The following is a 26,062-nucleotide window of genomic DNA, read 5'->3' on the forward strand; positions in this document are numbered from 1 at the left end:
TACATACATACATACTATGTTTTACATACATACATACATACATACATACATACATACATACATACATAGGAATGCAGTGTCAGTGTACAAACACATGAACAAGTGCGCATGCGCACGTGCACACACACACACACACACACACACACACACACACACACACACACACACACACACACACAGAGGCAGTTGTTATTATGAACATACCAAGCCATAGAACTCATTCTATTACCATAAAGGAAATGAAAGTCTTTTGAGAAGCTTTGGTATTCTCTCTTGTGGCGGTGAGACACTGTCTTTGGATGAAATATTTATGACTCACGAAAGCTCTTAACGAAAATTCATCAAAAGTTTGAAGAGGACTTTCAATCAATGAATATTATGAGAAACAGCAATTATTATAATGTCATAATTACAAGTAGTTTTATGAGTTAAACAGAATAGTGAAAAGATGTATGATTGATTACAGCTGTTGGTGGATTGTAATTTCCAAGAAACAGGTCACCACATTTTTTTAATCAAATTTTTATTACATGGCCATAATTTAGGAAAGTGCAATGATTTCTGGATTACTCGGTATTGAACTAGATTGGACATTCTTTTTATGAGTGTCATCACTATGGGTTTATGATACATGTATATTAACAGGTTCAATGAAATCATTTCTGTAAAAGAAGCAAAGTTGTGTTGATACATAGAGATAACATAGACATACATGTAGGAATATGCATGATTACATGTGTACCAGCGATTACTTGCACTGGTGTGCGTGCATACTAGTGGTATTTTCACCGCAGTGCAGTACTGAAAACGTTATTGCATACGTGCATGCAAATGATATGCAAATGAGGACATGATCATTCGCTGCACACAAAATCATGTGATCACGCTGTTTGATTATTATGGGAGTTATCTGCACTCATGCTTGCAGTGTTTTCTGCTGCTATGCTCATGAAAATACGGGCTCAGTGAACATTGCAAGCACTCGTGCAAATACCCCTAGTACGCGTTCACGTGGCATGGGGTTCTGTCATATGACCATATGCAAATGACTATAGGCAAATATATAGATGTAGCAAATGAATGTGAAATTACTTTTGCGTAAGTTCATATCGATGCTAACCTCATACTGTGATACTCATTTACTAAACATTTAAGTGAACATGGTCAATTCACAAGGTATCTGTTCCCTTCCAATAACAGTTTTGTACCCTGAAGAAAATGAGATAGATTTTGATGATGCCCATCAACCTCTCTATCATTGGTTGCTACTATGGCAACAATTTGCAGGACAATAGATATGGAAATGAGTGTCAAAGGTCAAATTTGTTGATGAGAGGTTCCTAAGTATTAAATCATAAAAGCCAAAAATTGATTGAAAGGTAAATTTGATAAAATCAATATTTCTTCTTCTAATTTAAACAGAAAAAAAAAGTCCTTCATTCCATCTCTCGGTAATTGAATTACACTATAATTATTCAGGAAGCAAAACATTACTTTCGTACAAAATGCATAGGATGATGAAGTTAAGGATGGTCAAGGCATTCAAACTGTGTATGTTTTAAGTAAGGGTACAATCAGTATTTTTTGGTTAGTGAAAAGTAAACAAAATCTACCTGAGTTCCTCCAGTATTGTACCACTTAATTAAGAGTGTCGTTGTTTACTGGTAAGCCTTAGGGTGGGATTCTACCTGAGTTGAATTCCCGAAGTATATTTTAGTGATGCTCCTGTCAGCTGTTTTTTGTACACACTAAGCAAGGAAGCAGTGTCTTGGGTTGTATTTTGTTATATTTTTATAAGTGACTTGTAGTGATAAGTTTATAAGTGAATTGCACGTGATTTAGTTTTGTTTATTAGGCAAATTAAAACTAAAGACTTTTTTTTTAATTACTTTACTATATTTCAGGAAAGACATTAAGACTCATTTCAAAACAACTCTCTTGGGTTACTTGTTCAGCTCCTTTGAACATTACTGCATACTGGATTCAGGTGCAACATAATGTAGTGATTGATTTGATTTTTTATTGATTTATTGATTGATAAATTAATTGATTGATTGTATTTTACATTTCACTATATTTACATTAATATTTATCTTTATATTTGTATTTGTATATATGTTTTACAATATATTTATATTTAGCTTATATTTTAGGGGGAGAAGGTAGCTACCTTCTTTCTTCAGTGAAAATTATTGTCTCAACGGTATGACTGACATCTAATAGAGATAGCTACATCATGTACATGTATGTGTACATGTCCACTGATAATTGCAGTTTTTGTATCAATTTTCAACCAGCAACATTTGTGGTTGTAATTTTAAGCCAGTGGGTTCCTTCCTTCCTCCCTCTATTCCCAGTTAATCATTTGTTTCCATTTGTAGTATTTCCTGTTGTGGTGAAATCATTTAACTCTTCCATTAATTCATTATCCATTTATATCTATCTGCAACTCGAGCGTACAACTGTACAGCCCTAGTAAGTGTGTACAGCATAGCCCTAGTAATTGTGTATAGCTGTCAACATCTGATACTGACAAATAAACATTATAGCATAAGCCTTCCTTTAAATGTACTTTTTTAGTACAAACTCTGAAATATTTCACAACTAATGTAGAAATTATCGTTGTTTGATTCCAAATTCTCTTGGGATTTCCTGGACTATGTCAATTAGTCTACATCAGCCAAGTCTCCAAGAAGTGATTCCGTTATATGTGGTTACATTATTATACAATTATTATCATATTATCTGTAATACCCTTCAATTCCCTGATGAAACATTAATTTGATATAAAACCTTACCAAATTTATACTCTTATAATATATTTCAATATATATGATATGGTATGTTATTAATATTATATGATATGTTGACCCGTTCATATTCAGTATGCACAAACAAATGTGCCTATAGTACTAGTAGTGGTATGATTAACATTCAAACTCATTTTGGGCAACTTGAACAAGACTGCGATGTTTTCCTTGAAATTTTTTGTTATTGTGACATTAGTATGGGTGAGCTCTATTAGTGAAGATATGTCACCATACAACAAGATTAATAATAATATGGTTCTATTTTCATCCCTAGATACAGGTTGTATTAGATACATTGTAGTAATCATAAACTGTGGGATTCAAACATTGGGGAATAGCGTTGATCAGGTATAGGGATCTTTCACCAAACAAGTCCTCAATCACTATGATAACCTATGAAAACAGAGAATGATGAAAAGAGTCAATCAATATTGCATAACAACATGCCATAGCAAGCATTGTAAAATATACAAAAATAACATACAGAAATAATTTAAAAGTAAATACAATACAATTCTTTAACCAGTTGCTGGAATAACAATTCAGTTGCATTGATCAATCCATCTGCGCATCAATAAATCAATCAATCAATCAAGCAATCAATCAATCAATCGATCTTTATTGCATAACAACATGCCCTAGCAAGCATGATAAAGCATACGAAAATAACATATATACAGAAGTCAAGTTAATACAATACAATCTTTTAACCAACTTCTGGAATAACAATTCATAATCAATCAATCAATCAATCAATCAATCGATACATTCTGTTGCACCTGAATCCAGTACACAGTATTGTTCAAAGGAACTGAACAAGTAACTCAGTAGGGTTGTTTTGAAATGTCCTGTGTAAGTCTTAATGTCTTTCCAGAATTTATCACGCGTTGGAGACAAACACAGTTCACTCACTCTATACATGTATGTTTCTCTCAGCAGTGAGAGCCATTACTGTCTTCGTACTGTGATCAATGTAATATTAATATTGGGATTTTGGATATATACCAATTAAACCTTTTTGTAAAATTTGAAATAAAGCTGAAAACTCTTACTGATTAGAATTATATATTTTCATTGCTGTCTCTCTCTTTCATTCATTCATTCATTCATTCATTCATTCATTTTGAATTCAGTGTGAAAAAACAACATATAGACATTATTGCATAGCATTGTTGCTCATTCAGTTTGATTGATTTCGTAAAACATAATTATAATGTTTTGATGTGAGAAAATATACAAATATTGATTTTCGAATAATATGATCAAATGTCTGATTTCTATAAACCGAGAATTCAGAATAACAAAAATATCGATATCAGGCAGTTTGACAAACAATTTCAGAAACGATTTCAACTGCAATTTGTGCAATGGGAGGATAACTAATTTGTACTAGAGTTGAGTAGATGAAGAGAGAGTAAAATGATGGATAATTGGTTATCAAATACGTGAACAGGAAATAAGTGTAGGACGAAAACAAAAAATGGATGTTTATCGACAGCGATAAATAACCATTAATATGTTTGTCCCGAAGTTTCCATGCAGGATTTCAGTTTACAAAGGAATAAATACCACTGAGTTGTTTCATTATAAACATGCAAGACACTGTATCATTTAAAGCAGTTGACACACACACGTACAAGTACACATAAAACATTCCACAGTTGTTATTTCAACAATTTACTAATGCACCTGTAGTCTGTCTTAACAAGTCAGAAGTCACATGAGGATATTGTTATCTTGTCTTGTGGCATCACTATACCCAGTTATAGCAGTGTCAGGCCTTCCTTTGCATTGCTATCCAAACTTGACTCATTGTCATTAATACAATACTCTAGACAATGAGTTGTTGTAATAGCAGGCTGAGTGACACAGCTATGCCATGCTCCACATCTCACCATTATCATTAAAATTACAGTGTACAATATACCTGCAACCACACTGACTAACCACATCTTGTATCGCAGTACCTAATCAAAGCTTCCCCCAACACAATACCATCGTCCTCCTTTTCAAATAATTCTTTCCTTTTCCTTCTTCTGTTTTTATGAGTAACTGATAACAAAACAGACTTAGGGACTATGTACGTCATTGAGCAGCTGTTTTTACGTAAATGCAGTCAAGTGTAAATCAAAAGCTGTTGATTTGAACGCCTGTTCATCTTTCTCTGTTTGTTTTTTATTTTCTTTGTGCTAATTGTTGAAATCTGTTGAGATACAGTAGCGCAATCAGCAGAACGTCAGTATTCATTAAAAAAATGGTTTCCTGTTTCAAAAACAACTTTGTTCTATTGCCACCACCATGACTGGTATGTTTTTTTTAACACCATGATAGCATCCTGGTAGTGTTTTATATGACTGCCAGGATGGAATCTGAAGTCCGGAGTCTTCCCCAGACATTTCACATTCCCAAGTGTTTGTTGGTGGTAATTCACCGCTGTGTCAGTGACACCACTCTATCAGTGAACCGTTACATGCATTGTTCATATTATTATCCTTGAGGCTCTCATTATTTCATATTATTGTGTAGAATTCTTGTTAACCTGTCTTTAATATATCATTTTTCAATACAGGGTTAGAAGAACTCTGTCTGTGTCAATACCCTGTAATGATTTCATCATATTTTACTAAGTGGAATATTAGATGTTTATCTAAAAAATTTATAGCTGAATATGAAAACATCCATTATAACTAGGTCCAGAGTTACTTTAATATCATGGTATAATGGATATTAGGTACCATTCAGTCAGAATTGAGAAGGTTTGATAACTCAGCCAATCAGAGTACGATATTCACAGTTCTGCTATCCATGTCAGCCAATCAGAGAACAATGTTGGTAGTTCTGCTATCCATATCTCAGCCAATCAGAGAACAGTGTTGCTAGTTCTGCTATCCATATCTCAGCCAATCAGAGAAAGAGGATATTGTTGTGCTCAATATTATCTAATGAAAGAATTGAAGATTTCGCCATCTAATAGTACCACAACCAATCAGAGAAAGGACTGAAAACTTCAAACCAATCTTACACAATTAGAAGATAGGCTAGTTATTTTGTTAGAGGGCAGGTAAAAAAAATCCAGATATTTTACTTGAAATCTATGCAAATTTTACTGGATTTCCCTCGATGTGTGAGTAAAATTCCTAATCTTAGCAAGACACTGAGATATATACTGTACTGCAAATAACCTCATCATATATATCAGGATTTGTTAGTGCGTAATGTAGAGAAAGTGTCTAAGATTTTATAGGGTAATTGTTTAATAGTAGCATTAAAAGCCAATTAGACAAATGTACATGTAGTGTTCTGTTTTATCACAAATTGTTACACTTTCAGCCACTTGTAAGTTTGGTTTCTATGGCAACATACATGTATGCATCCTTGAAGAATACAGAATTCCTATACTGCATAGATTCAGTCAGTATCAATTAAAGTACACAGCACTCAGCGTGTATAGTGTTATAAATCTGCTACTAAGTGCACAATGTCTTTTGGAAATTAGTTTGTGGCTCAGATTGGTGTTTTATATGTATTGTATGTAATCCTAACACCATGTACCAGTAGATTACAACTTGCATTGCCCATTTAGTTCAAATGCATGCAGTTGTGTGTTTGTGTGTGTGTTTGTGTTTGTGTTCGTGGTTGTGTTCGTGTTCGTGTTCGTGTTCGTGTTCGTGTTTGCGTTTGCGTTTGTGTTTGTGGTTGTGTTTGTGTTTGTGTTTGTGTTTGTTTTTGTGTGTATGTGTGTGTGTGTATGTGTATTTGTATGTGTATGTATGATAGAGATATGTATAGCTCATATTAAAGTATCCATCATGTATGTGTGTATAACTATATGTGTATGTTTTTGTGTTTGTGTATGTGTATGTAAGCGTGTGTGTGTGTGTGGGGGGGGGGTAGACAGGAGGGGGTAACTGCTTGTCATTTTGAATAAAGTAAACTGTATCTCAAGGTTCAGTTTGGTAGGATAGAAGACGTACAGCGGAACAAATAACATAAATGGATTGTTACCTTTATTGTTATTGATTGCTATTAGAAAGTCTAGTTATCTATAATTATTTCCAATCAGTGTGACCGTTCAAATTCTCAAGGCTTCAGTAGAATCCACACAAACTAAGTACAAATAAAAGTCTAAACAGGTTTTCACCATATAGTAAGTTGTAAGGGGAAAACCAAACTTTAGTACGCCACAGGAATTGCTGTGTGGTGACATTGATGTATCAGTTGGCTTAGAAAGTACATCTACTAGGAAAAAAAATGTTTTTTTGTCGGTGTTTTCATTACTTTGTGATCATAAGAACATGCAAGCTAATCCTGATGTCACCAAGATGAGTAATTAGATGTTATTCTAGAATATTTTTCTTCATTCAGGCAAGGAAAATATGAGTGACCTAAAGGGTCTTTGTCACTACGTGTCGCTAGATGAGTAGTGAAAACCCCATAGGTCATGAGTATTTCCAAGCTGAATGAAGAAAAATATTGGAAAATAACATAATTATACCAGCATCAGTGATATCAAAGAAAAATTGAAGAAAATAATATTAATTTTGAATGTTTTTACTCATATATCGAATATAGCATAACCAGTGATGTAGACATGTGTTGCCGTTATGTACTGGCGGTAGAACAACCAGAGTATATATTCCATATCATTTGTTCTGAGTGGCTCATGTATGGTATAGTGGTAATAGTATAGTTCTTTAATTAGATCATATCAAAGTGAACAAAATACATTGTATGCTGTACATGTCAGCAGACATGAATTACCAACCATCCATATCACAACACAGAGATCTTAAAGTGACCATACGGATGAGGATTGTGAATTTATTTTGGATTTTTTAATTTATAAAACAATTACATCATGGCTTGCTACTTGAAAAATAAATGATGTGAAACAACATATACCAAGTCATTGTTTGTAACTCAGTATATTGCAAAAGATTAAAAAAATGTGTATTACAATAACAAACTTTTTACACATTTTTGTAGCTTTTTGCACTATTGAGTTACAAATAATGAATCGGTCAATGTTGTTTCGTGTAGATTTTTCAAGTATGAAGCCATGATAAAATTGTTTTGTAAATTAAAAATCCAAAATAAATACCCAATTCTCTTCCATATGGCCACTTTAAGAACTCATTACTGATATGAATTCAATAATAATCAATAGTACTTGATTTATACATGCATTACTTGTAGAAAAGGACAACATATATATCATGAGAAATTAACGATAAAAACATTTTACCTCGTTATTCTGTACATGATTAATTGTGTTTGTACATTTTGTGATATGAATGTAATATATCTTGACAAAGTAGAGATGAAAGTTTTAGCAAGATTATATTGATAACTGATGATAATTGATAATGGGATGATTTATAATTCATGATAATGGGAAATTGTTATTTGTTCTCGAAGGGAAGCCAGGAAGTGAATTATAAAAAGTGTAAAAGTGATAATGAGATTTGTTATTGTGAGTGCCTAGATAACCGTATGACGTGTCTAGAGAATAGTCCATATAGGTGAATACTTGGGAGACTAGAGTAACTATACCTGTACATGTAAAGAGAATTGTTATCAACAGATATAATATGCCAATTACAACTGATGACATCAGACTGTGGACAAATGGAACCTGTTATAAACAGATAAACTGAATTGGATTAATAACACTTGGCACAGCATGTTGGAAGTACAGAGAGACTTGTATTTTGCATTTCATCATTTGATAAGGACAGTTTTATGGCGTCTTTACATAATAATAGTTCATGTTCACAAACAAATTTCCAGTTTGGTGGCATTTCATGGACACATAAAGAGGCCATAAAACTGTTCTTATCAAACCATGGTATATAAATACAAGTCTCTCTGTACTTCCAATATGGTCAGGAGTCTGCGCTATTACTAAACTTCATTTTTGCACTTCTAACCAATTTTCGAAAACTCTCACACCTTCAGTGGTAACAGGTTCTGTATTTACTACATCTGTGTTGATAAGTTGATTAAAATTTACTTCTGATGTGAGATACAGTACTGGGTTTTTGGTAGTATTTTACATGTAATGTGTTTACCATGATCATGTTTTTACACATTGCATGATTGTAGTGATGTGATGTGACCTGTTGCAAGTTTTCATCATGATATGGTTTACTATGTATATAAACGTGTCAATCGTCACACTTGTACACCATTCAGGGGGAGAGGGAGGGTTTTTTTCCTAAACGAATAAAGTTCATTTATTGAACTTCTGCGACATTGTGCGATCATCCCTAACAGGGTTACACACAGTCATTACTTGCAATAACTCCATCAGGTGAAATGTAGACTGTAAAACATTTTGTGAGGTGGGAATATCCCATAATAGTTCATGATACTCAAAGTGACCTGTTCTTTGTTTCTTACTATTAAAGGTACTAAAGGAATTAATAAAGCTTTTTATATCCCTGCAAATCAAATTGTCTGCCATTATTGTCAAGTGAGCCTCATGCATGTTCACTGCATTGTTGAAATACATCGTTAGCTGCTCATACCTCCTAGCCTTCATACTGACATATTCCTTGAAGGGCTAGGAGGTACAACCAGCCAAAGATCTATCTACACAGCACAGTGAACAGACTACAGGAAAGTTAGCTAGTTTTATGCTTAATTTTGTCAAAAGCATTTTATATTCATCGCCAGGACTTCAATCTTTCTGCACTTGTATACTTATGCAAATACCCATATCGTAGCTGAAAAACAAGAGAGGAGGAACAGATAAAATCCATGCCCAACCCCAGCCACAATCTTAAATTAATAGACAAACTTGCTTTATCTGTAGTGTAACATATCTTCTCCCCGAATGAATTATTTTGATATGATCCATTGTACCTAGTCCCAGAGATGTCTCACTCCATGAATTTTCAAGCACAGCTATAATTGTGAAATTAATATTTTATAACCCAAACCTTGTGAATGCTATTATTTGTCATAGAATTTAGTCACAATATTACTGAGATACAATCAAGGTAAATCCCCAGCTTTGTGATGTTTGACTTCAAAAATAAAAAAAAGAGAATTGGTTGACCAAACTTGTGATAAGTATTAATTCCCATGTCAAATAAGGTATTAGCTAGAGTCAAGTATGCGTTCCATTCAGCATAATGGCTGCTTATTCCTTTCTTCCCTATTTTCAATACTGGATCCGTTAGGAATAATGCCTTGAATATCATCCAGGTAAACAGACTTGTATAACGGGTGAAAGGAAATCCTAGGGGATGCTACTGTTATCATCTGTAACGTATATGGAGAAATGATAATGATGATCTTGGGATTTGCTTGATTAGGTGTTTTTTTTCTCTTTTCAACACTTTTGAAAGCAGATTAACAATGTGGTAGGTGTTTCATTTTATATCTGTACATGTATATATCTCATTGAATATATGATGAATGACTTGTCTAGTTTCCTGGAGAAACATAAATAATTGATTTTAACTCTGATAAAGTATTATTATAGTGTTGCAAAGATCTGTTACATTCAAGAACTATGGGAAAACTTTGGAAAACTTTGATTAGTTAGACATTAAAGGGGAACACCACTCCAGGAATTAAAAGGTATTTTCATAAACTTTTGGGATCTAGAGAGTCATTTCGTGATTTCACATCCCATAATTTTAGCTCAGTTGCCAAGAAACACGAAATTAAATCTCTTTTCCACCTCTAGTGCTCTTTACATAGTACACTTTTGTCTCATGGGACTTAGCAGACATGAATATGAATTAGATGCACACTGAATATTCATGGCTATTTATCTGAAGGAAATAAGCTCTAAGGAGTCATGAATATTCAGTGTGCATCTAACAAGTATTAGTGTAAAGACCCATAATACAATGGTGTTCCACTGAAAGAACACTAGAGGTGAAAAAGATCAAGTTTCACTTTGATATTTCTTCACAACTGAGGAAAAATTATGTGATGCGAAATTACGAAATGGCTCTCCAGAACCCAAAGTTTATGAAGATAGCTTTATTTCCTGGAGTGGCGTTCCCCTTTAAGATGTGACGTTTTGTGCCACCCTATCAGCCAACAGCAGTTGGCTACTGCAGTGGCACGACACGTAGCACACAGACTAATGATTTTATGTCATACATCAGAAGTTATGTTTTGATTTAGAAATGTAAGTGTATTATTTCTTATCTCCAATTCAAGTATTTGAGCACAGAAATAAAACAACAAACGAACATTTAGAGGGGGGGAGAATACACAATAAAAACATTATATGATGCATACTGTTAAATTGTCTTACACACAGTCTGCAAAAAACCTAGCCCAGAATTGTAATTCTGTTCCTGATAGCAATCACAGATAACTTAGTTTTAATAAAATTATTATCATTTTTAATAATCAGACGTGACCAGTAACTTTCGACTACCGTGGATATTTCTACCTGAAACAGATAGCTTGTGTACACACATATTGAAAGTAGTCCAGACTAATTCATTATATATCTATGATGTTTTTATGTGGACAAGGAGTTCTTGAATCGTATCACCAGTCTGTCCTTTCAATAAACGACTTGGACTGTTCTTTTATTTGAATGTGTGTTGGAATTTATTTGTGTGGATTGGAAATGTGTTGGCATTTTTGACAAGATGTATGTTACTTCCTAGGGGATGCTACTGTTATCATCTGTAACGTATATGGAGAAATGATAATGATGATCTTGGGATTTGCTTGATTAGGTGTTTTTTTTCTCTTTTCAACACTTTTGAAAGCAGATTAACAATGTGGTAGGTGTTTCATTTTATATCTGTACATGTATATATCTCATTGAATATATGATGAATGACTTGTCTAGTTTCCTGGAGAAACATAAATAATTGATTTTAACTCTGATAAAGTATTATTATAGTGTTGCAAAGATCTGTTACATTCAAGAACTATGGGAAAACTTTGGAAAACTTTGATTAGTTAGACATTAAAGGGGAACACCACTCCAGGAATTAAAAGGTATTTTCATAAACTTTTGGGATCTAGAGAGTCATTTCGTGATTTCACATCCCATAATTTTAGCTCAGTTGCCAAGAAACACGAAATTAAATCTCTTTTCCACCTCTAGTGCTCTTTACATAGTACACTTTTGTCTCATGGGACTTAGCAGACATGAATATGAATTAGATGCACACTGAATATTCATGGCTATTTATCTGAAGGAAATAAGCTCTAAGGAGTCATGAATATTCAGTGTGCATCTAACAAGTATTAGTGTAAAGACCCATAATACAATGGTGTTCCACTGAAAGAACACTAGAGGTGAAAAAGATCAAGTTTCACTTTGATATTTCTTCACAACTGAGGAAAAATTATGTGATGCGAAATTACGAAATGGCTCTCCAGAACCCAAAGTTTATGAAGATAGCTTTATTTCCTGGAGTGGCGTTCCCCTTTAAGATGTGACGTTTTGTGCCACCCTATCAGCCAACAGCAGTTGGCTACTGCAGTGGCACGACACGTAGCACACAGACTAATGATTTTATGTCATACATCAGAAGTTATGTTTTGATTTAGAAATGTAAGTGTATTATTTCTTATCTCCAATTCAAGTATTTGAGCACAGAAATAAAACAACAAACGAACATTTAGAGGGGGGGAGAATACACAATAAAAACATTATATGATGCATACTGTTAAATTGTCTTACACACAGTCTGCAAAAAACCTAGCCCAGAATTGTAATTCTGTTCCTGATAGCAATCACAGATAACTTAGTTTTAATAAAATTATTATCATTTTTAATAATCAGACGTGACCAGTAACTTTCGACTACCGTGGATATTTCTACCTGAAACAGATAGCTTGTGTACACACATATTGAAAGTAGTCCAGACTAATTCATTATATATCTATGATGTTTTTATGTGGACAAGGAGTTCTTGAATCGTATCACCAGTCTGTCCTTTCAATAAACGACTTGGACTGTTCTTTTATTTGAATGTGTGTTGGAATTTATTTGTGTGGATTGGAAATGTGTTGGCATTTTTGACAAGATGTATGTTACTTCAATTTTATGATATACTCAGGTATACACGGCATCCCCTTTTAAAATAATACAATTTGTCAGTGCTTTCAGTTTCCATGGAAACAGCCACGATGTTCATCACTTTTTCATCTTTTCACTTATTGTTAGCAAAAAGAGCATTGTCATCACTTGACAACGAACGGTAACGATGCCTGTAGCAACGTCCTGACAATAGAATTGCAACTGTTTACAGCGTGCATCCCTTTTCTCAGTATAGTAGCTGTTGAACAAGCATGATTGCTATGTGTGAGTCACACTCAGAGTAAAGCAGTAATTGTATTGATAATATACAAATCATGCAGTGTGTTTTGAAAAAAAAATTACAAAGATAAAATTCAGTTTATTTGTCAGCGGCAAGTTTGCTATCAATGAAAAATCACACATCCACCTTTTGAAGGAGCAGAAATAAGCTCAAATGTGTTTTCACATAAAATTGTCAATCTTTTGCGTTTTCATGTACAATTGCCAATCTTATAAATGCCTACTTGCTTGTACATCCAGTCTGTCTTAATATAGAAATTGTCAAATAACGTAGGTTACTAAAAAAAGGAATGGTTGTTTAGTTTCCATAGATTTCAAAATAAATATGCTACATGTCTGAATATTTCTGCAAAATGTAAGATTTTATGTTTATGAAAAATGGAATATTAAAATATGTCGTATGAAGCTAAATCGTATGCTTCATACATGATTTTAAACAAACCCTTCCTGCTTAGTCTATAAGGTACAGACATTCATGTCACGCTATCAACCAGCACTCACTGATAGGGCTGAACAACACAACGTGGCAATCTTAAAGTCTACCTTCCTGGTTTTCACAGATGCATTTTATAAGCTAATATATCTCGTCAGTACCGTTCATGGTCGTTCATTCATTTTGTGCACTGGATTGCCACGTTCTCTACATCATATTCCGTCGGTACCGTTCACGGTCGTTCATTCATTTTGTGCACTGGATTGCCACGTTCTCTACATCATATTCCGTCGGTACCGTTCATGGTCGTTCATTCATTTTGTGCAATGTATTGCCACGTTCTCTCCATCCTTGGTGTACATAACAAGTCAGCCATACTAAGTGTCTACTTCGTATTTCCAAAATCTGTTCTTTAGATATCTTCATTCATTAGTTCTACTGTATTTAACAATTCCATTTATGCTTCAAGTAGTTTTACATGTATCCACCAATTATCATGCTTTCAATGCCATACTACACATATGTCCATCTTGAACATATTCAAGCAATAATTCGTTTAGCTTTTCTTTTCCAGCTGTGCATTCATTCAAACTAAGCTGTTTACCCTTCTTTCTTTAAGGAATTTATATCGCTGTTTACCCACTTATCTTTAAACCTTCCTAACTAATTTGTTGTGAAAAACTTCCTTTATTGGGTGTAATCTCCTTTCGTGCATGTCTGACAATGTAATCTTGAAATTTGCCGTTTAGAGTACTTGTACTTTAATTCCAGGCTGACTCTTTTTCTGTGTCGTATATCTTGGAATTTGACGTTTTTGTGTAGTTTCACTTATCATTCAGAGTTGTGTTTCATCCTTCCACTTTACATGTTGATGTTGTGATACTTCGTCAATTTTGATATTACAACATCTGATTTCTTTCCGTTTGCCATTTTAAAACTCAAAATATTTTACAGGGGTACAGTCTATAACTTTATCCAATTCAGTGGTTGTCTTGGTTTCATAATGAAAATGCCCTACATTATTCCAACAACTAAATTATTCAAAATAAACAATTCGCCAGGCTCAAGTTGGTGAATACAAAAAACAACACTTTTTAATTGACGTTTTGGTCTTACACAGTAGACTGAAGGAATCTGGCATAAAATTACAGTGGAGTATAAAATTTGTAAATACGACAAAATTAAAATCAGTGTAAAATATGCTGTCAAAAGTAGAATTTAAAAAAAAAATTTAAATTGAAAATAAAGTTGACTGGTAAGGTTATTTAAAGACAACTGTAAAAACTAGCAGGTAGAAATGAAATAAACTAAATATGTCTGTCTCTCACCCAATATATCACCCATCTAAAAATCGTCATACCTAAAAACTCAAAGGTGGCCAGTGCATTGTGTACAAATCCTCTCTATGTATATACCCAACCTATTCTATCATGCTGTGTTGCCATTGATTTATGCATACATAAGTGTAGCAGGTGTTGTTTATGTGGACACAAGCTTTACACAAAAATGTAGCCTACAGTCACAATAACAGACTGTCCTATGTCCTGCAGGTAACGTCATCATAATGTTTATGTTTATTTTCATCTCCGTTGCTCCTTTTAAGACATTCACCTGTTTAAAAGTCTTTATTGTATATCTTGATTCAGAAGGTCACTCACCTTGGTCTATTGTACTCAGATGAACCATCAATAAGTCTTTACCAAATTCTTTGTAACAAAAGAACCGATTGACTTTTTCATTCCGGTTTTCTTTTCCTGAATGCAGATTCAAACGTAATTAATGGCAGTGTTTGTAGTCTATTCAAAATGTTAAATACTTAATGTGGAAAAAAAACTCGTCAAATTTTAATGAGACGTCTTAGTTGAAGCCAGCAGAGCAAGTGCAAGTCTTTGAAATTCTTGTAATAATAGCGTGTTTTGTATGCCATGATGTAATCTCTTCCTGTTCTACTTGGAAAGCCACAAGTCATGTGTTGAGTTTTGTATTTCCTATTGACATGTTTTTTGTGGTAAATAAAATGTTTGGCTGTATAACTGTACTGTATAACTGTCTTGGTGTTACTATCTCTAGAGTCTATGTACACCAAGAAAGTGTTGAGAGCTTCTTGAGATGGTAATACCAATTGCAAAAAGAAAAAGAAGAAATATGATTCAGATAGAACTGGCAGGCTAACTGCTGAGTTATTGTGATAAATGAAAAGAATCTGTGACATTTCAGTAAACTTGCAGACTTTTCATGATGTTATGAAACAAATCACAGGAGGCCGCGATACTTGGTGGCCTCTCACTTACATTGTACGATGCTATATTACTTAAACTTGTGTGCAATCACAGAACTGTGATTTAATGGGGAAAACTCACAGAATTGGTTACCATGGTCAAGACAAGTCTCTTGGCTACTATCAAGTACAAGGACAGAATTGACCCTATCAAAAGTTCAGTCACACCCATACATAATTACATCACCAAACCATAGATACACAGATGAACATAATGGTCTAATACCACAGAGAGTACAGAAACCGTGTTACAAACAAAAAACAAAAATGCATGGGTAAATGGAATACCATTTTACATGTAAACTCATATGGAAAACTACCTATACATGTACATATGTGTATACTATTGAAATAATATACTATCTGATTCTGTATACTCCATACAAACAACACCTTGTTTATTTGTTTGTTTGTTTGTTTGTAACACAGCAGTTCCAGGGCTCCCTGTGCTAAATACAAGACAAGAAAGTTCACCTTGTCCTGATTTCTATCTGACAGTCGGCTAGACGATATAAATCCATGTCTTAAAGTAAAGCTCAGTACCATAATACAAATGGCTGTATCCTATAATTCTACATTATCTTCAAAGTGTTCCAGAACATTTATCTCAGAATTGATAGCAAGATTTGTACGTCTATGCCATAAACTGTAAAGCCTGTAGTAGCTGTGTTAGTCTGTTATGACTTTGCCCATGGGAAATCAACCAAAAAAATGTCTGACAGATAGATCCACCTAGAATTACAAGTTTTACTATTTGTGTGTACAACTACAAGTCAATGTTTCCAAGCCCGCAGAGATTCGACTGTCTGGCTTCATTGTTTTGTTTTGGTGAGCAACAGATATTCAAGTCTCAACGGTCCTGAATAATTTTCTTGCTAGTTTTCATATAACTTAGTAGTTACAGCTTTCATTAATTTTTTATATCTGTTATTTGCTAGCCTATATGTACAGTCTTGTGCGAGTGAAAACAAGTATACTTCTTAGCTAGACTGCTAGCACATGCCAGTGAGGTGTTTTAGTGATAGCTCTGTGAAAGTTAGTCAGAGAGTGTGTTAAGTTAGTCCAATCAGAAAGTGTGTTGAGTTAGTCCAATCAGAAAGTGTGTTGAGTTAGTCCAATCAGAAAGTGTGCTGAGTTAGTCAATCAGAAAGTGTGTTGAATTAGCCAATCAGAGAGTGTGTTAAGTTAGGCCAATCAGAAAGTGTGTTAAGTTAACCAGTCAGAAAGTGTGTTAAGTTAACCCAGTCAGAAAGTGTGTTAAGTTAACCAGTCAGAAAGTGTGTTTAACTTAGGTTAGGTTAGCCTAGTCAGAAAGTGTGTTAAGTTAGCCTAGTCAGAAAGTGTGTTGACGGGATGTACTGTAAAATATTCCCTGAACTGTTGACCACAAAAACTTTGGTATATTACTTGGAATCCTGTAGTGGCATCTTTGAAATTTAATCAACTTCTGAGTGTGTGTGATCATGCCTTGAGATATATGAGTCCTTGTTTACCCAGACATTAGATGATAACAGTTTGGCAAAATATCAGAAAACAAGGACAAAGAGAACCCATACTAAACATTGTAAAATTTATACAAGATATCAATTTATGATAGATTGTTAAAGGTGCTGAAATTCAATACATGACGTGACTTGGAGATCTAAACATATTTAATATTTAGCATACCATTATTATAAAAACCATACATACATATATGTACACAAAGATATCCATATAGACGTGTATGGAATTTCAAGAATAGTCTAGACGTACATGTATGTGTTTTATGGACTGAACTTTGAGATATTCTTTCTTTTGGTGTAATGTTATTAATGTGCACACACACATACACTTGAATGCATACATACATACATACATACATACATGCATGCATGCATACATATATACATACACACATACATACATACATACATACATACATACATACATACATACATACATACATACATGCACACACACATACACTTGCATACATACATACATACATACATACATACATACATACATACATACACACACACACATACATACATACATACATACATACATACATACATACACACACACACACACACACACACACACACACACACACATGTACCTACATACATACATACATACATACATACATACATACATACATACATACATACATACATACATACATACACATATCCCTACACATGTGCATGCATACATATACAGACATAGATAGCTACAGGGTTCTTCTGGGGGTTTTTTGTGTCTAATTTTAACATCAGACATATTGAACTCGGGTAAATTTTATTCCAGCTGAGTACAAAAGTATTGGATTATGTACATATTGTACACCGAGTTCAATGGAAATCAATGTCCTAGATGCTAGAGTTAGAGTAATGAGTGGTAGATATGGTCATACAGCCAAATGATTGATTCATTATTATTGAGTTTTCCAACATTGATATTTTCCTCTTTAGTGAAATATTCTACACGTGTAAAGTTTGAAAAAGGGAAAGAATTTCAGAAAAATGTGTCACTGTGTTTATGACATTTGCGTTTGTTAGATTCATGACAATCTATATTTACATATAAAACTATAATGTAATCTATGTGAAAATATATTTTGGAAATAAAGTGCAAGCTGATGATCATGCAAACAATTGAAGTCGTGAACTCTATTATAGTCCCTTATTTAGCATCCCAACATTCAGTTTTATTTGACATTTTCCTAACGAGCTCTCAGTCAAGTTTGACTCTTTTTTTTCATATATTTGAAGGAGCAAGTTGATGAGAATTGATGTTATTTTATGAAAATAGCATGACCCAGTTAGTTTACCATTAATCTTTATTTTAATAGGGTGACCCCATCAGTTTCTAACTGGCAATCATTACAGCCATAATTACGTAAATAATCAATTATTCTTTCCTGTATGACATGGCAGTATAAATTGTAAGGCGCAAGTGACATGTCGTCGTTGTTGTTTTCCAAGCTACTCAATCATTGTGTAATGAGATGAAGATGACTAGTTGTGAAATGAACTCATCTATCAATCCACTTGGCAGTTGTGCTGAAAATTTGTCCCTTTTTTTATTTGATATTAGGATAATGGTATTGTGTATAAAGTAAACACAAAGTTGAGTTTAGGGTTATGCAAGCCAGACTATATAATAGGATTTGGTTATTTGAGTGATGTGCATGTAGTTGACATGTAATTACAAATACACTTTGTGACTTTTGTGAGTGGGTGTTGACAAATATGTATTTAGCTGATTGCAGTAATGGCTTTTCAAAACAAAAGAATGGATTAATAGGAAGAACTGAGAATAGAGACAGACAGAGTGATAAGAGCATGTGAGAGACATAGAGATAAGAGTATGAGAGAGAGAGAGAGAGAGAGAGAGAGAGAGAGAGAGAGAGAGAGAGAGAGAGAGAGAGAGAGAGAGAGAGAGAGAGAGAGAGAGAGAGAGAGAGAGAGAAAGAGAGAGAGAGACTCTAGATTACAATGAAATGCTGAGAATTTGTATTCTGTCATCTTAAAATGCTACATATATGTTTTGGAAAAAAGTTGTTTCATCTTTCCTATTTATTCTTCTCAGTGTCTTCAACCAGTATTTGAAATAAGTAACAAACCAGAGATGAGGTATAATTTGTCTCAAAACTTCATCATATTAAGTTTCAAATTATTGTAGTTTTGATGGGTAGACAAAGTACAACATGATACATTTTGATATAACGATGCTATAATGTCAGATATTATAACCTTTGTGAACTAAAATATACCCTAGATGTCTTGTTTTCTGCAGCAGGTATTGTTACAAGAACACTTACACAAATGTATAGGTCTGTATATTATGTTCAGAGTGTGTATCAGATTATCTAGGTGTTGTTAGGTGACATCTGAAAACATGTGTAAAAACCACAGGAAATATAAATAACCATTAGAGTTCAAGCAAGACTAGAAAAAATATTACTACTGGGTGATGATTTGTAGCAGTTTGATCTAAAGGAGATCATTTGTGGCAAGACGTTAGAAATGATGTACCATGCATGCTGGGAAGCTCCAGTTGAAAGTAGTTAAATGACAAACACAGGTTGAACTTACAGAGTTAATGTTGCCAACCGCAATGCATTTCACTGAAATCTCAATTATGATCTGGCAATCGTGATATTGTATCAAATTCATATCGACCAAACATCAGACAATCCTGAGGCAAGCCTTCATTTTCCGAGCCGTTATACATGTTGTTTTAAATATCAAATTCTTGTGGTATCCTTGCTGACGTGACAACTACATATATCATCCCTAGAGATTGTTGTAGCTATGTACAGTGTTTTTTTATATATATATATATATATATATATATATATATATATATATATATATATATATATATATATATATATATATATATATATATATATATATATATATATATATATATATATATATATATATATATATATATATATATATATATATATATATATATATATCTCCCTTGCGGCTAACCAGCTACAGCTGATCTTTATGTTCTGTGAAGCTGGATGATAAAGATTCCTGATAGAAATTTATTTTTATTTATGAGAGGCTCAAAACATTGCAAGGACACAAGAATTGAGACAGAATTATTATCATGACTTTTTTTCCTCCGAATTTGAAGACTGTTATTGTCTTTAAGGGGTATTTGTACTGAAAGTGTTTTAGCTGTTTTTGGTTCAATTTGATTATACCAATATATAACAGTGTCGAGATTTCACTCATACTGTGTTTGAGTATGCGATTCTTATAATTTAAAAGTATAAAATCAGTATATTTTAATACTTAATGTTTGGTTATTCTGCATTTACTGGTAACTGGTGAGATTCCATTCCTACTAAAATCCAGTGTGAAACAACATATTCCAAGCCCTTGTTTGTAACTCAATACATTGCAAAAGAATATATGTGTAAAATCTTTGTTATTGTACATACAATAACAAACTTTTTTACACATTTTTTTTAGCTTTTGTAATGTGTTGAGTTACAAACACAGACTTTGTCAGCGTTCTTTCACATTGATTTTTCAAGTAGGAAGCCATGATAAAATTGTTGTATAAATTAAAAATCCAAAATAAATACCCAATCCTCACCTATAAATATAAATATATCATTGTACATAAAGGTTGAATTATGTTATATTTTGTAATTCAAAAGCTGTGTTGATTATAGTGACCAATGTCCTTACACGTAATTACATCAGTTTGGGTATTACTTATAAAGGATATAGACTTTTGGAGACTGTTTTGTATTTCTGATGAATACATTACATTTGATAACATTCTTGTGAAATAGCATGATGTATAAATATAGCGACAACTCTAGCCTAGAGACTAATATTGGCTTTCTCACAAGATTTGAAAACCAACGGTGAATCTCTAGGTTTCTACGACTCTCATTAACCCCTTCAATACTTTTTGGCATATATCAACTTCGTTTTAGACTGGAATTAAAGAAATGTTACTTCCTAATAAAGTAATATTATTGTAATTATGAAAATATTCATATAAATTGGGTCCCCATGTTATTTAAAACTCGTCTCTAGTCATGGAAGGGTTAAAAGTCGTATTACTACAAGTGTAAAAAAACCAGCATATTTTATCAGGACAGTGATATTTATAGGCAATAGATACAATAATGAAGGTAAGTGAATAACAAAATACAAGTAACAACCATAGACAGTGGGGTTTCTTTTCCATTCCACAGTCTATGGTAACACCTAGTTCGATACATGATTCAAATATCCAAGAAAAAAAAGTAGATTTGACAATGATAACTTCAGATAAGTAATGGTGTATTAATGTTAGTATCAAATTAAATGAAAATACAGACATTTAATACTTGATTTTATTGTCAGTGTTTTTGAAGTAGATTTGGTTGTGCGTTTTATACAGTACTAAAAAAAATAAACTTGATAATGACTTTACAACATGTGAATGTCACTATATTGTATTTGCAGTCATTGAAATATGAAGGTTGTATAGGTGGTACTGTCAGTGCTATTGAAGTGGATTTATTTATGTACATTATTCAGTACAAAAAAAACCTGCGACTCGTTTGCCTCTAGGGACGATACACTAAGGTAATGTAGGTAGAGAGCTGTAGCAAAACAGACAGTTATGTTATTGATTTATTGCAAAACAAGACATCTAGAACCATGATGATGAACACTATTGTGACACAAATGTACATTTCACACCAAGGCTCGTCAGTTTCTATTACCACAAAGTCTCCATCTTTATTACATCTAAATGAGATAATATGTGATGTGCTGCTTTCCGGTTGACAAAATCAGTCAACTGAAAGCAATAAAAGCTGCTGTGCTGTTCAGAATTATGGGCGTAAAACATGAATTTACAACTCTCTGAGAACAAAAGGGGACCACAATAAAAGGTATAGACAGATCAATTGGATTTAAAATAGATGTTTTGAGAATAGTTTATTTATAATTAAAGCAAACGAACCCCAAGATTTTGTTATTTTAAATTGTTTAGACTCTATAACAAAGAGGTTAAAGGATGAATGTTCAGGAAGCTGACACTAGGGATAATTAGATTACTGATTAAAGAAAATCAATGAAGGTGGATGGTTTGTGTTCATGGTAGCTTTCAAGCCAAGTTTATACTGTAACTATGGATAAATAAGCTATACCCGAATTCCTCGGGAACGCTGGATTTTAACCGTTGTTTGTCAGTGCAGTGTGCCCTCTAACGATAGCCAAATTTTGTTGTTGTGAGTCAAAATGATAAAAAGTGGCATTTCTTGTAAGTCACCACATAGAAAGAGATAGGGGAACACCAAATTTTGGTGCGTCACTAGAAATTGTGTGTGCGTCAGTGGCGCTTCAAATTGGCTTAGAGGGCATACTGTTTGTCACCCTGAATATTGTGAAATACAGTGGGATGATAAAAAACAGTAATAATATTAATGATGATTATAATGAGGACAGATGATAATTTGATTTATAATGAGTCAGTTCTCTGCATACAAAGTTCTATGAGTGTCTGATAAAGTGTTATGCCAGACTTTCACCATGTCTGGTAGCAACTGGTAGTCTCTAGGCTTTTTTTTATCGATAATTTGATATACATGCTGTTATATATAAATATGTTTATTGGTTATAATAAATGGCAGGCTCAGTCTGTCTTTGTCTCATTCATTCCAATAAAAGTAAAATCCTCTGAAGGTATCAAACATATTGACATTATGAAATTCACGTTTTCTTGGCAGATGCTACTATTTCTTTGAAGTGTTGGTTTTTCTCTTGATAATAATCTATTAAAGACATCTAATCTCAGTGGACAGAGTTGCTATGCCATTACACAATCACACCACTCATTCCATTTGTACTTTAAGAGATTGCAATCAGTTGAGATTTATTTTTTTCATGTTTTCTTCTTGTACAACTGTTGTGTTAGGTTTGCAATGACAAAGTAAGGTGGGTTGGTTGTACTTTTAGATTAGACTCACCTACAGTAGGTAGAGGCCTGCATATACAGCGCCCTCTGTAGTCTTTACATGGTAATCACTGTACTAACCACAACTGTGCCTATAGCCTGAGAATCCAGGTAATTGGGGATTTGGGATTTTGAGTTCTCCCTTTCCATCAATTTGAAAACCCCCATTGGCATGGAAACCATGCTAATAAGTGCCTAAAATTGTCAAATGTTTGCATCACATCAAAGTGTAAATCATGCAAAATTGTAATAGTTTAGCAAAAATGGAATATTTTAAATTTTGAATCTGAAATTGAAATAGCAGGTTTATGTGATAGACCAGTACATGCAAATGTATTGTGTCTGAAAAAGGAAAAATGTAAATTATACATTTATAAGGAAGTACAGCTCCACTCATGAAAAGCCTTTCCCTCCGACACAAATGTTGTTGTTTTTATGTGTTTACATCTGTTTATTTTGGCATAATTAACTACCTTTTTGTAAACAACCAATGATAATGAATAGCCAATGTCAATCAAACTATTGTTGTGGATACAAACTCAAAGCTACTTTGCTTCTAGTTAAGAAAGAGAAAGTTGAAGAATTACAGTTGCATTATGCAGCTCAGTGAGAGAACGATGCTGTGAGAAAACAATCAATTACAACTTTACTACAAGTTTGCTGTCCATTCCTTGCCATAATTGATAGCCTTTGAAGAGTTGCCTTGCCTTACATATATACCTTGAATATAAGCACTATCAGTTTCAGATGATGAGTGAGATATGAGCAACTTTAGCGTTAACGGCTTCCCTATTTTAAATCCCGCCTGGTGTTTTATGAAGGTTTTTTTGGTTTTTATGATGGCCTGTAAAATTGTACCATCTGAGAGAAGTATGTAGGCAAGCAATGGTCAAGCATAATGACTGTAACTGATGCATGCAGTGCTTCAAGTAGATGATTGCAGCTGCTCAGATGATGAACTTGATGAAGAGTTATTGAATGTGATTTGTCTATGTATGGATATAACAGCTGGTTTTTTAAGTTAAGTTTCAAGCAAAGATCAATAACATTAGATATATTTATGCTCTAATCTGAAATGAACAACCCGAAATGAGAAACTTGGCATGTTGCAGTGATTGAAAGGGGGGGGGGAGTGGGTACGATGGGGTGCTCATATTGAAGCCCTGTTTTAGCGATTACCATCAAAGCTTCAGGGTCCTGGTAACAGAGGACAGAAATCTGGCAAAAGGTACAGAGATTGCCATATCGTATATATATGTCACTTTTATGTTGATTTGGAACCATGGTAAATTATCTGTGGAACTTCAGATTTAACCAACTTTATAATATTACCTCCCAAAAATTGTTTGTTTATTTGTGTACTCTGCATTTTTTTTAAAGTCCATTTAGGCAAAAATAAATTGATTAGTGACATCAATGATAAATCTCAGTTGACCTCTACATACATTGTAGGAACCTGAACCAGAACTCTCTCCTTCTCTCCCCCCCCCCCCAAAAAAAAAAAAAAAAAAAAAAAATTACTTCCTACTCACCACCCAGTTTTGACACTTGGCATTATCAGAACCACACAATGTTTTTTCTTTGGCCTTAGCTGAGTTTGTGTATGTTTGGTAGCTGGATACAATATTAAAGACAGAATTGTTGGACTTGCCCTGCCATGCCTTACTGTGACCTGGTTGTCTAGTTTGTATATATTCAACATGTTTCATGGATGAGTAACTTCCATACCTCGGTGAATTTGAGTGGGGAAATGAACTATATAATGTTATACAAAGTAACTTCCATTCCGTACCATGGAATTTGAGTGAGTGGGATAATGAACTATGTATGAGGTAGCCTCCATACCCTGATTAAATTTTAGTGGGACAGTGAACTCTGTACAACTACAAGCACCTGCAGTGGTAAAAAATGGAATCTCTCAAAGGGAGGCCAACGTCTTCAAAGTTTGAATCGTTATCAACATATCCTCACATTTTCTCTTTCTCTTTTTTTTTCTTCTTCTTCTTTTTGTAGATGGAGCACTTAAACGTAGCAAGAAGAGTAACTTCTCACTGAAAGGTAGAACTAAGAACACCAGTTTTTTGGACAATCTTAAAGACAACTTTAAAGACATTGGGAAAGAAAATAAAGGTAGGTACTTGTGATCAATCAGAAAATTTCAGTTATATAAAAAAAAAATAGGAAAGTAACCCCAGGGTATTAAATGGAACAGAAACAATCAAATTAAAAGTGTCTGCTAGCTGTGACAGAAAGTGAAGACGATGCTGAAGTTATCTGCGAAAACGAATTGGTAAACGTATTGAAAAACGTAAACGTAAACGTATTCGGGTAACTGACCGCAACTGACTTTTTTCAGTTCAAATTTCGAAAACAACTTTTAAATCGTAAATGTTAATAAACAGTATTGTACTGTTATCGTAATGACTATGACTAAATCATTTTAATAATGTAGACAATTCACTAAAAGATGATTCCTTTATGAGTTATTATGAAAGCAAGTTATTTTTTTTCATTGATTGGAGGAAAGATCATAAACACACAAACTGTCCTGTCGACATTCGTCGTCGTGTGTTGAATTTGTTTACATGATGGAAACGTTGTTTAAAAAGGAATTAGTCTCGAAAGAAGTTTACCGACCCGTCCAAGTTGGAAGGTTCCCTGGAAGTAAAATATGGACACTCCCTTACATACATACATACATACATACATACATCCATGTGACATTGCAATATTTTCCTTGTGTCTTGTGT

The 26,062-nt window shown here is 33.6% G+C and overlaps 1 protein-coding gene across 1 annotated transcript in view; it reads left to right on the top strand.

Moving 5' to 3' along the window:
- LOC144439232 (uncharacterized) overlaps positions 1-26,062 on the top strand; it is a 105,004-nt gene that overhangs the window by 57,139 nt on the left and 21,803 nt on the right. Inside the window, exon 3 of the mRNA XM_078128506.1 lies at positions 25,326-25,442. Coding sequence (XP_077984632.1) covers positions 25,326-25,442 — 117 coding nt within the window. The remainder of the gene's footprint in view (positions 1-25,325; positions 25,443-26,062) is intronic.

The sequence above is a fragment of the Glandiceps talaboti genome, chromosome 8 (genome assembly GCF_964340395.1).
Source record: "Glandiceps talaboti chromosome 8, keGlaTala1.1, whole genome shotgun sequence".
Taxonomy (NCBI): domain Eukaryota; kingdom Metazoa; phylum Hemichordata; class Enteropneusta; family Spengelidae; genus Glandiceps; species Glandiceps talaboti.